This window comes from Oratosquilla oratoria, chromosome 15 (assembly GCF_046742065.1).
Source record: "Oratosquilla oratoria isolate Oo_2021 chromosome 15, ASM4674206v1, whole genome shotgun sequence".
NCBI classification, from domain to species: domain Eukaryota; kingdom Metazoa; phylum Arthropoda; class Malacostraca; order Stomatopoda; family Squillidae; genus Oratosquilla; species Oratosquilla oratoria.
In genome coordinates this window covers 803358-815927 of record NC_134791.1, presented here as the reverse complement: position 1 = coordinate 815927, position 12570 = coordinate 803358, and the positions used below count along the sequence as shown (strand labels likewise).

At 38.6% G+C, this 12570-nt stretch overlaps 1 protein-coding gene across 1 annotated transcript in view; it reads left to right on the top strand.

Moving 5' to 3' along the window:
- Positions 1-11813, top strand: part of elm (calcineurin like EF-hand protein 1 elm) — a 12969-nt gene extending 1156 nt beyond the window's left edge. The window contains exons 2-5 of the mRNA XM_076198409.1: positions 4302-4450; positions 4667-4781; positions 5312-5405; positions 8378-11813. Of these exons, the coding sequence (XP_076054524.1) occupies positions 4302-4450; positions 4667-4781; positions 5312-5405; positions 8378-8522 (503 nt within the window). The 3' untranslated portion in view covers positions 8523-11813. The remainder of the gene's footprint in view (positions 1-4301; positions 4451-4666; positions 4782-5311; positions 5406-8377) is intronic.
- The last annotated feature ends 757 nt before the right edge of the window (positions 11814-12570 follow it).

Genomic DNA, 12570 nt, shown 5'->3' with positions numbered 1-12570 from the left:
TCTTTATTTCCCCCATAGTTATTACAAAATAAGCATATTACTAGGTAACCACAGGAGTAATGGGAGAGCAAATCTTGTTCAAAAATAGGATCATTATCCTCAAGGATTCCTGTGCCATCGTAAACAAATGCCATAAAAATTCAACCCTGCAAGGAATGTGAATCGAGATAGCCGATAACTCCTTTGCTACTACTCTACCAAGGAGTGCCAGAGATGAATAGAATGCCCTGGCAGTAGCCAGAATAAAATTAAAAGTGCCACGTGAAGGCTCTGTTGAAAAAAGAAAATCACCTGTTATTAATGAAGTAGACTCATAAATGTTTGTTGTTTTGAAATTTGTTAATCAAGAATCTTTCCCATAATGAGCACAATTTGGAGTTCCACAATGGGTCTATAAACCCACAGTGGATGCTAACGTGTCTACGTATGGCTGCACCTGGTGTGCATAATTCCAATACAACAGCCACACCCAGTTAGATCAGTATTGGGGCTGAATAAAATTGTCTGGTAGTAGTTGGAATGAGAGATAGTACAATTTCATAATGATTAAATAAAATAGATTAACAATTTATTGGGCAGCAGTGCTTTCCCAGCCAAATAAGTCCTCTAATATTAACCAGGAGAAGTGATCTGATAGTGGCATGTTCCTTGGGCCCTTGTTAAGCTTCATCAGGCCCTGCCTATCTAGGAAATGTTGTATTATTATGATAATATCAGTAGCACCCTTTCCTCCCTCTTATCATAGCTCTTCATGGATGATGGGTCATCCCTGTATCCTGCCCACTGTACTACGTCAGAAGCAATGTAGCAAGACAGAGTACATCCACAGCGAGGCCATTTCACTTAATTGGTGTCCCCTCATGCAGTAAAAGAGAATGACTGGGAAAAATCTCTTCAGACTGCTTCAAAATATCATTCACACAAAAGCACCCCTACCCCACATCCCCTGCCCCTCCCTTCCTTGCATGACAGTATCATCTATACATAGCTACTCTCCACTCATCCCAATCTCCTGCCTTCTTCATTCCATGCTCAACAGGCATTCACCATTTTCTCAGCACCTTCACTTCATCCATCCATCTCATCCTTAGTTGTCCCCACAAATTCCCTCCCTCTACCTCTGCCTTCTACACCTCTTTTACTAATTTTTCTATCCTCATTCTTTCTGTGTCCAAACCATCCCAATACTCTTCCATCAGTCCTATCTGTCATCTCCTTTTTCCACTCTTGCTCTCCTCGTTTCTCACTCTATCCAACTTAGTAACCCGTACCATACTTCTCAGATATTTCATCTCAAACACGTTCAAATTTTCCCTCTCTGCCTCTCTTAAATTCCAAGTCTGTCCCATACAGTGTTGGCAGCACAATTACCCCTTCATACAATCTCCTGTTAGCATCCATTCCCAGATGCATATTTCTCATGACACTTTTTATTCCCCCTACGACATTTACTTGTTTCAATCTACAATTACCTCCACCTCCACTCCTCAGCAAACAACAACTGGCTTACCTCCCACTTTTCTTCTTTTTCTTTAACCATCTCCAGTCCCCCACTCGTTACCCTTGCCTTTACCTCCTACACCACCCCCATCCATGTATACATTGCACAGCCACGGTGACATGACACATCCCTGATGCAGTCCTACGTATACCCCAAGCCACTTGCTCTCTCCTTTTCCAATTCTAACACAGGCTCTACTACACTCATAAATTCTCTTTACTTCCTTTAACCATTTTTCCCCAATCCCATATATCTATTTGTCATATGTATGTGTGTGTGTGTATATATATATATATATATATATATATATATATATATATATATATATATATATATATATATATATATTATATGTATATATATATATACATGTACATACATATGTGTGTGTGACTGGTTGATAGATCAACAAAATACAGGATCAATCAGGGGGTATTTAGTCTGGTATCACAAATAGGCCATAGGCATTGCATATTACCTTTATGTGTATGTATACATATATTTGCAGATATATGTATACATACATACATACAAATGTAACATGCTATGCCTATATCCTATTTTTTGTGATACCAGACTAAATACCCCTTGACTGATCTTGTATCTTGTCGACCTATCAACCTAAGTGTCATCTAATCTTTAAGTTCTTAATCTTATCAGCTGTCTAGGCCACGTACTTACGCAACACTTTTCTCACCAAAGCAGTGTTTTCTTCTTCTTTGCTCATAGCAGATCCTATTTCATAACCACACAATATTATTTACATAACTGCTCTTTCACACATCATCTCTTTCACTTGCTGTGACATATATTTAGTATTTCATATTTTTCTGGGGTCCCACACATGAACTCTCCAAATTAAATGTTTGCATTTAACTTCAGCATTCTACTGGTCTGCCCAGACTAAGTTCCCTCAGAGCCCTTACATGCCTAAGTGCCCCCCTGGGGCAAAGTTCTCAGTGATGCGCCCCCTCCCCCTCCCCCTCCCCTCCCCTCCCCCATCACCACTTCCCATCTCCACCATTCCCTTACTGTCTATTATAGCTGTTGGCTTGTGAGATAATTAAACAGATTTTAAAAATTGTATTTAATGTCCCTATTGCAGAAAGATAAAGGAAAAAATTTTCATATGCTGTTGATTTTAACGCAAAATTCGTATATTACTGTAATATTTTCAAGGCTCCTTTAAACTTTTTTTTTCTTCTTATTATTATAATTATTTTGTCAACCTTGTGGACGGCATGTCCAGACTAGAATTGCCATCCCCCTAAATGTGCCGACCTAGGGCATATGCACCCCCTCCCCATGTTGCAATAAGAATGTGTTGATGTGTCTGTTGTGTGCAAAGACCACGGTTGGGTAACTGGCTACCTCCCACCCTCCGCCTCCACCAGCTGATTAGAGTTTGCCTACAAAGAAAGATGGCTACATGTGGAAGAGGAATATTTTTAGCCCTCTCAGTTCTGTCACACTTGTTCCTTTAACACATGTTAGGTCAGGATTATTTTGTATGTTATTGACATTTGAGTAAATGTTATGTTATCAGTATTTCTGATAGATATAAATAATTAAAAATCTGTTATATCAAGATTTGATTAAGTGATTTAAGCTTTCTAAGGATTATAAGTTATAGCATTAGTCAGAAATAGATATGATAATGTGAAATTTAAAAGATAGTTTCAGATCCTTGAAACATAGAGTTGATAAGTATAGATAGGTCACATATCTATCTATATACCAAGTTTGTTTGTTTTTTTCTTCTTCTTCTTCCATAAAAGGGAGGTAGCCTAGTCAAAATGCCCGTACCCACTCTCGCCCATTCCACTCCCATTCATCACCCTTTCCTCCCTCTCATCTTAGCCCCTAATGGATGACAGGTTATCCCTGTATCTCCTACCCACTGCCCTGGGTCAGAAGCAACACAGCAAGGCACAGTACATCCATAGGAAGGCTGCTTCACTTAATAGGCATCCCCCCTCTCTGTCCCCTCCTGCAGAAAATGGAGAAGACGGAGAAATCCCTATAGGCTGCATCAGAATGTCACAAAAGATCACATGTGATATGTGAATACTATACCTATGTTAGTACAAGAAGTTTTACCTGAAGGTATATATGTAGAATAACATGATGAAGTGTCATACAGAACTTAATAATTTTTCTAAAACTTTCCATATCACTCTGTATCATTAGCCCCTCATGAAATGTTGATCTTATAGTTTTGTGCAGTCAAAGACTTTGAAGACAGCCTTACAGACCAGTCACACTGCTTTATTTTATTATTTGAAAATAATATCCAGTCAAAGGACCACAATGGAAGTAAGCGTACATGCTTTTTTGTGTTATCCTCGGCAATTTGCAATTATCATTTCGAACTATGTGTTCTTGTCATGATCTGCACTTCATGTATATTGATTCTTTGCCAAATAAATTTATTATTATAAAGAAGAATACTGATCACTTTTAGCAACAACTATCCCAACTTTCTGCTACTCTCCCTAAAATTCTTCTTTACAAATTCTGACTGCCTTTTGAGTGCAATGTTGTCCTCAATGATAGGTCTCGTTATTAACACGGAATTGTAATAGTATTGAAAGTATTTCATTTTTAACTTTAGTTAAGAGATTATTGTTTGTATAGAAATAGACTTTGGACATGTGAGGAACATATATATTTTAGCAACAGGTTTTGGGATTACAGAAGAAAATTTTATTTTAATGATCCTCTTGCAATAGAGAACCAGGACAGTGGATGGGTAGATTAATTAATCAGTGTTCTAATATATTTTGTTCTTATTTTTCAGTTCTCCCAAGTCAAATAGAACGTCTGTACAGTCGTTTCACAAGTCTCGACAAGGGTGACAATGGTTCCCTCTCTCGTGAAGATTTTTTGCGTATTCCAGAGCTTGCAATCAACCCACTTGGAGATCGGATAGTCCATGCATTCTTTAAGGTGCTTAAACTAGTGATGAATGGACATGTTCTTTGGAAAGAAATCATTAAAGTTGTGCTGTATGAATTATTTCATGTGAAACTTAATTTCAGTATATTTACTTTGATGTAATACTTGCTTCTGAATAAACAAAAGTATTTGTCACTAATGAATTTGTCAGTATCATTTATTTTTTTATTTGCTTATTTATAATTCTCATTTTTCTATGTATTTCAGGAGAGCCAAGATGATCGGGTCAACTTCAGTCAGTTTGTCAGTGTCTTGGCACATTTCCGTCCCATCAAGAAGAGCCATGACAACAAGTTGAACTGCCGTGAGGAAAAATTGCGATGTGAGAATACTATGTTTGTCTTAGTAGATGCATTGTATTAAGATTATGTTTGCAGCCACACAGGCTTACTATATTTCCATGCATAAATGTAGACAAACACTGGACTATGTAATAAAGTCATCAGGTGTAGTGCAGTTCACATTTTTGAGTAAATGTAGGATGATAGGCACATGAAAAGATGGTGTAAGGGTGCATTTGCACTTACAAGGCAGGTCTGGTGTTGAACTACAAAAAATCTCGCTGCACAGAGAGGTTCTCCTGAGCTGAATAAAGTCACTTGGAAACAGCCAGATCAGTTGTGCAAGTTACCTGCATCAAGAATGCAAACACACATTTACTGATATGAGCCCATGCTTTTTTCATGCCATTCCAGATGTATGAACAACTTGTTATTTATGTACCATTGTCATACAATTTTATTATATATACCAAGGGCCTTTTCCCCTTATAAGGGAGGTAACCAGCCAATGCTTATACCCACTCCATTGAATATATCACCATTGTTAATTAACTTTTTTTTTTTCTCACAGTTGCTTTCAAGATGTATGACCTGGATGATGATGATCACATTTCCCGGGAAGAGCTTCTTGCAGTATTACATATGATGGTTGGAGAAAACATAAGGTGGGTGGGACATTTTTATAATAAGCCTGATTAAGTCTCACTCTGGAATCTAGAATGTGGGACGGACACCAGGAACGCAAGTCATTTTGTAATCTTTCCTTATTTTCCAACATAAACAATATATAAATCTCCTCACATAAAATCAGCATCTCCACCTTGAAAAACTCATAGAATTGTATCAGCTTGTTTATTTAATATCCCCACACCATATCTTTCATGGCTGCAACTTATCTATCTATATACCAAAGGTTTTCCCTACTTGTAAAGGAGACGGATAAGTCAGAAGGCATGTACCCACTCCCCTCCACCACCCTTCCTTCTCTCTCATCTTGGCTCCTCATGGATGATGGGTCATCCCTGTATCCCACCCACTGCTCTAGGCCAGAAGCAATGCAGCAGGACACAGCACATCCACAGGCCACTTCGCTTAATTGGCGATACCCCCACCATATATATATATATATCTCTCTCTCTCTCTCTCTCTCTCTCTCTCTCTCTCTCTCTCTCTCTCTCTCTCTCTCTCTCTCTCTCTCTCTCTCTCTCTCTCTCTCTCTCTCTCTCTCTCTCTCTCTCTTTCTCTCTTTCTCTCTGCCAAGAGAAGATGAGGATGAGGACAAATACCTTTGGGCTGCATCAAAATATCATTCACATATAACCACTCACTACCCTCACCCTCCCACCCCCACCCCCTCCCATCTTTGCATTACATTACCATGTTTACACAGCCATTCTCCTCTCACCCCTATCTCCTGTCTTCTCCCATCCTTGCTCAACAGACATTCCCCTCTTGCTCAGTGCCCCTTTCTCCCCATCCATTGTCCCCTGTGGTAAGGGAATGAAAGAATATTGCCATTGAGTTTTCCCACTTGGTTTGTAAAAGGCAACTGAAACAGGACAGAAGGATGGGACTAGGTACCTTGCTGTCTGTTACTATTTTTCTGCAACATATATGTCATGATAAAGTCTCGGTATTCTTGTACAGTATGGATCTAATGAATGGGTAAACTAAAATTTAAACCCTGTACTTTGGACACATTATAAAAAAAAATCCAGATTATGTGAATGGGAGGGCATGTGTTAGGAGAAAGTTGAAGGTTAAATCTGGGTAAAAGTAAAGTGATAATACATACAAAGAGAGTGGATGGCAGCGTGTTGGAAGTAAGTCTTAAAGGAGTGAGGGAGAAGAAAGTGGATTGCTTAAGGTACTTGGGTTCACATGTGACAGGAAAGGGAGGAGTGGAGGTGAAGTAAATTATAGACAAAGAGAAGCAGTTAAATGCCATGGGAGATTAAGAATTGTCATGAGAAATAGGCAAAGAGGAGACTATATGAAGGGGTAATTGTGCTGACATCACTGCATGGGGCTGAGACATGGAATTTAAGAGAGGCAGATAGGGCTGATGAAAGAGTACTCGATGGATTGGACACATGGAAAGAATGAGTGAAGAAAGACTATTTAAAGGGGTGAGGAAGGCAGAGGTGGGGGGAGTAATTAGGAAGGGGCAACTGAGGAATAGATGGATTGATGGGATGAAAGAGGTGTTGAGCAAGGAAGGGAGAAGGCAGGAGATAGGGGTAAGTGAAGAATGGCCATGTATAGGTAATACTGTGATGCAAGGAAGGGAGGGTAGAGACTGATTATGTATGAATGATATTTTGACACAGCCCAAAGGGATTTCTCCCTGTCTTCTCTTTTTTCTGCATGAGGGGACAGAGGGGGACTTGTTGCTGATTAAGTGAAGTGGCCTTGCTGTGGATGTGCTGTGTCTTACTGCATTGCTTCTGACCCAGGGCAGTGAGCAGGATACAGGGATGACCTGTCATCCATTAGGAGCTAAGATGAGAGGGGGAAGGGTGGTGGATGGGAGTGGGTACTTCCCTTTTGATTTGGCTACCTCCATTGTAAGGGGGAAAAAGCCCTTGGTATGTGGATAGATAGACATAAATGCAATTGGTTTCTTGTCATTCAAGTAAACAATTCTCAAAGAATATTCGCTGTGATGTAGCCTTTATAGGTAAAAAATTGGAGAATCCCATGCATACATTTTCTTTGGAATAGGTGCGTAATATCCCAGTGGTTTTCTTACTGATTTGAATTAATCTAACATTCATTTATAAAAAGTAATCTGTATTCACTTTTGAGTAGAGATCAACCTCCGATCATGAAAGAATGTGTGACTGATCCATGGGAATGTCCTAAATAGTTCCTAAAATATTACATACATATACTAAAATATTAACTACGTAAAACTTGGGCAGTTGGGATCCCGCATAAGGGACCAAAAATGAGGTGGATGGATGGATGGGTGTGCAGGGGGCATTGGATGCAAGAGGGATGTCTTTTAAGCAAGGAAGAGCAAGTGAGAAATAAAAGTGAGTAAAAAGTATTGTAAACATGGCCTGAAGGGATGTTATCTGCTTCATAAATGTTTACAAATGATTGAGGGGTTGGGGGTTACCTTATAATGAAGCAGAGAATGTCAACCAGTTCAGGCTATTGGGCCCTGCTACATTGACATACACCTGAATAGTTTAGTGGGAACCCTTCATCTATGAAATGCTAAGAAAGGAGGTATTATGAATGGATTTAATGAAGCGGCCTTGCTGTGGATGTGCTGTGTCTTGCAACACTGCTTCTGACCCAGGGCAGTGGACAAGATGCAAGGATGACCCATCATCCAGGAGGTGCCAAGATAAGAGGGAAGGAAGAGGGTGGAGGGGAGTGGAGTGTGATAGGGATGGAATGGGTGGGAGTGGTTTTTATGCCTTTGTTTTTTGGCTACCTCCCTTATAAGGGGGAAAAAGCCTTTGGTATATGTATGTATGAATGGGTTTTTGGATGGGTTTAGGGTTAGTGTATACTTAGACTTGGCCACCCCCAGCAAAACAGTCCTTTTGGTACACGTGTATTGTTCGATTTAGATGATGTTAGAAAGATCAGTTTTATATTGTTTTGTCGTCCTTTATTTCAGTGATGACCAGTTGAACAGCATAGCGGAAAGAACCATCATAGAAGCGGACCGTGATGGTGATCAGATGATTAGTTTTGAAGAATTCTGCTCCGCCTTGGAGCGCACTGATGTAGAACAGAAGATGTCAATTAAATTCTTGAAATAATTGGTGCATTAAAGTCTCGTACTTGATTTTCCATTAGCTTGTGGTGCTTTTTCCCTCCCTTTCACATGTATACAGCTATACAAATTACACACATGTATGTACATTGTGTACACACACACATGCACACACACACAAATTTAAGAGCAAACGAGACTCTACGAGACACAAAGACAGGACACCACGAGCATAGCTCCCCTTCCCGGAAGATACATCTAGGTAAATATACACACACACAAACACATATTGTAAACATACACATGCACACTTCCATGTTGAATGGCACTTCAAAGAGTTTAGGAGAAACACTGTATAGGTTAGTGAAGTCCTCTCCATATGAGCAACTAAGTTCTTCAGATAGCAAGACATTTGTTTGATAACATAATCATTGTCTTTGTAGACGAACCAGCAGTGCCCATGTCTGTCTGCAAAGTCAGTAGATTCCGTCACCAAACAAATTATTCACTCGTATCTGCAGTCACTGTATGTTTGTGTGGACAGGGCCAAATTTGTAAACATAGGGTTTCAATAGCGGAAATGTGGAGTGTAAAGATGCAATCACCTCACAGAAGACACGGAACAATCTTACACTGCCCCATACTCGCTCACTCCAAAACAACTCTGCATAATCTCTTCATTGAGTTACCTATGCATTAGCTGTTATGGCTGGTTGTCTTGGGACTACAAATCTCCCTCAAGAGAGAACTAGGAAGACAGATTGATTCGATGATTGGAGTGGCACCAATTTAAGTCAAGGAAAGAATAAGAGAATTGATGCAGTGGCTCATCAGCTTGACTGCAAGTTATTTACTACATTCAGACTGTTGCTCCAGGTCTCTTGTGAGAGGTCTTGCAGTCCCAGGGTATCCAGCAGTACACAAAAGAACAATAAGAACCATCAAGATTAAGAGACGAGGATAAACTGAATTATGGACTATTCATAGGAGAGATATATACAAGAGGAAACATCATATAGAGACTACTTTGACCACCTAGATATGAATGAAAGATATCAGGGAAACAGGTTGTATTTTGTGGGAGAGTATGTATGTTACAAAGGCTTTCTCCCCTTTAAAAGGAGGGTGGCTGAGCCAAAGCATTGAAAAAAAAAATAATAATAAAATCGACCACTGCTTCCATCTTGGCTCTCAGGGATGAAGGAACACCCTCCCCTTGCCACACTGCTTGGGGTCAGAAGCAGTGCAGCAAGACACAGCTCTTCCACAGCAAGGCCAAACAGCCAGAGCTGGTTTACCCCCTCAGCTTGACACTATGGCAACCTCCTCCTCTTCCTCCTCCTCCTCCTCCTCCTCCTCCTCCTCCTCCTTATCCACTCAGACAAGAAAATACAGATAATAAAGTGCATAAAATAATTGTGGTCAGTGAGACTGAAATGATTTGGTTTAACATCACAAGACTCCCACTCTCAGATAGGGCTAGGATGCTGCCACCCATCGTACAGAGAACTTATGAAGTAAGGAAATTAGTGGGATATCCTCTTACTACAAACTCCCAATGCCTTCTCCCACTCTCGCACCCAGGTGGCAACATTCTAAACCTCTTGGGCCAGTAAGCATTCCTCCTTACATGGAACAATTCATTAAAGAGTTGGAATACAAAGCAAGTTAGTAACACAAACGAGAACTACGAGTAGATCATAGATATGTGAACGTATGGTAGATGAAACATTACAAGAGGACAAAGCCATCATTGATAGTTCAATATGTTCCCTTGCACAAGTTAGGAATTGAAGAGTTGGAATACAAAGCAAGTTAGTAACACAAACGAGAACTACGAGTAGATCATAGATATGTGAAAGTATGGTAGATGAAACATTACGAGAGGACAAAGCCATCATTGGTAGTTCAATATGTTCCCTTGCCCAAGTTAGGAATTGGTCAAGTTCAAAATTTAAAAAGTCAAGAAAATTATAAATGAGATGTTCACAAGCTGTAATGAACATGAAAATAACTGTACACAAAGAGGAGGAGGAAAGAATTTGAGAAATAGTGCGGGGAACAAATTTGGGGATGCAAAAAGATTCAAACAAAGGGCAAATTATATTGAATGATAGCATTTGGGGTCATATGTGAAACACATAAACTATTAAATGATTTACAGAAGGCAATATCCCCAGTCAAGTGAAATGCACAAATGTAAACTAACTCTTATCTTCTCTTTGTCTCTGTATCACTATTTCTCTCTGTGTTTCTATTTATTTCTCTATTTTTCTCTCTGTTTCTGTATTTTTCTTTCTGTTTCTCTCTTGTTCCTTCTCATTCATTCTTGCTAGTTTTTTTTTTATTCTTTGCAAGCACAGGTAATAATTTTAGAATTATTTAGATTACTTTGTAATACAAATTTTGTGACATGTGTACAGTATATTATGCATATGTACTATATACCATGGTCCTATTCCCCCTTATAAGGAAAGTAGCCAGGTAAAGCACACACCCACTCGTTTCCACAACAAAATGTATACTGTACTATATAAAGATGATATCTTTGGAGCTTTCTCCAAATGCAGATTTGCTCCTGTAAGTAATTTTATTTGGCATTGCATCAATATACATGAAGTGCAGATAATGAAAAGAATACATAGTTTGAAATAACAATTACAAATGCCGAAGATAACACAAAAAAGCATGTAAGCTTATTCACATTGTGGTCCTGGGGAATAGTAAGGGGGACTTCTAGATTCCTAAATTGTTAAATAATATTTCCATTATTCCTGAATTGAAATTATTGCTAAGTAATAAAATTCTTATTCTTGTATGTTTATATAAGTACTGTATACACGTGTCTCAAGGTTCAATATATTACTATGTTAAACTTGTGTATATATACAGGGAAGGTGTACATGTCTTTACAAATAGAAAGATAAAAAGGCACAAAATGCAATTTTTGAGATGTTCATCATCAACACAATATTATTGAATTAATCATTTTAAAGTTACTTTACGTCCAGGATGGTGACTTAGCAGATAGTAGGTAATAGAATAAGAGATTATATAGAAATATATTACCCATTATATATGTATATACCTATAAGAGTTGACTTCATATACACTGATGTATGCACACACCAAAGTGGAAAAAATTCTTGTCTAATTTAGACGACTCTGACTAGAAACAAATGCCATGTGATAGATTGGGAATTATTTTATTTTTATCATTTTGATGTTTCTTGCAGCAGTTAGGAAGGAAAGCCAAAAGTGTGCAAAAATGATGTATGATTTTTTATATTTTCTTATCATCACAAATTGTAATTGATAAATAAAATATAGATAAATATGATGAATTTGTAAACCTCATGTACTGTGATCCAGTCAGATTTTTTTTTTTTTCTGTTTATTTTGTGTGTGTGTGTATAAATATATATATATATTAGCACAGCGTAATTTAATAGCACATTGGTAAAATGAAACTTGTTAACCCACTGTCGGAGAAAAGAAATCAGAAATACTAATTATCTGTATATTTCGACCACTGACTGTGGTCCTCTTCAGCAGAATGATACAAAGAAGAGTTAACAAATATAGATATGGACAGGGAGAGAACAATTAGGAGACGCGGGCAAGGGGACTCAAGTTACTTGGGGTTGGTATGTGGGAATCTGTCCTGCTGCTTTCATAATCAATTTGTTTGCTGCCATCCATGTGATCCAGTCTGGTGACCATTGACCTTTCGATAAATTAAAATTGGGTAGGTTTGGATTGGGAAAAGGCTGAAATTATTTATAAATCCCAGTGTAGTTTTCAAAGAAAAATGATTGAATCCTCTCTCATTAAACACCTACCCAATTTTAATTTATCGAAAGGTCAATGGTCACCAGACTGGATCACATGGATGGCAGCAAACAAATTGATTATGAAAGCGGCAGGACAGATTCCCACATACCAACCCCAAGTAACTTGAGTCCCCTTGCCCGCGTCTCCTAATTGTTCTCTCCCTGTCCATATTTATACTTGTTAACTCTATTCTTTGTATCATTCTGCTGAAGAGGACCACAGTCAGTGGTCGAAATATACAGATAATTAGTATTTCTGAT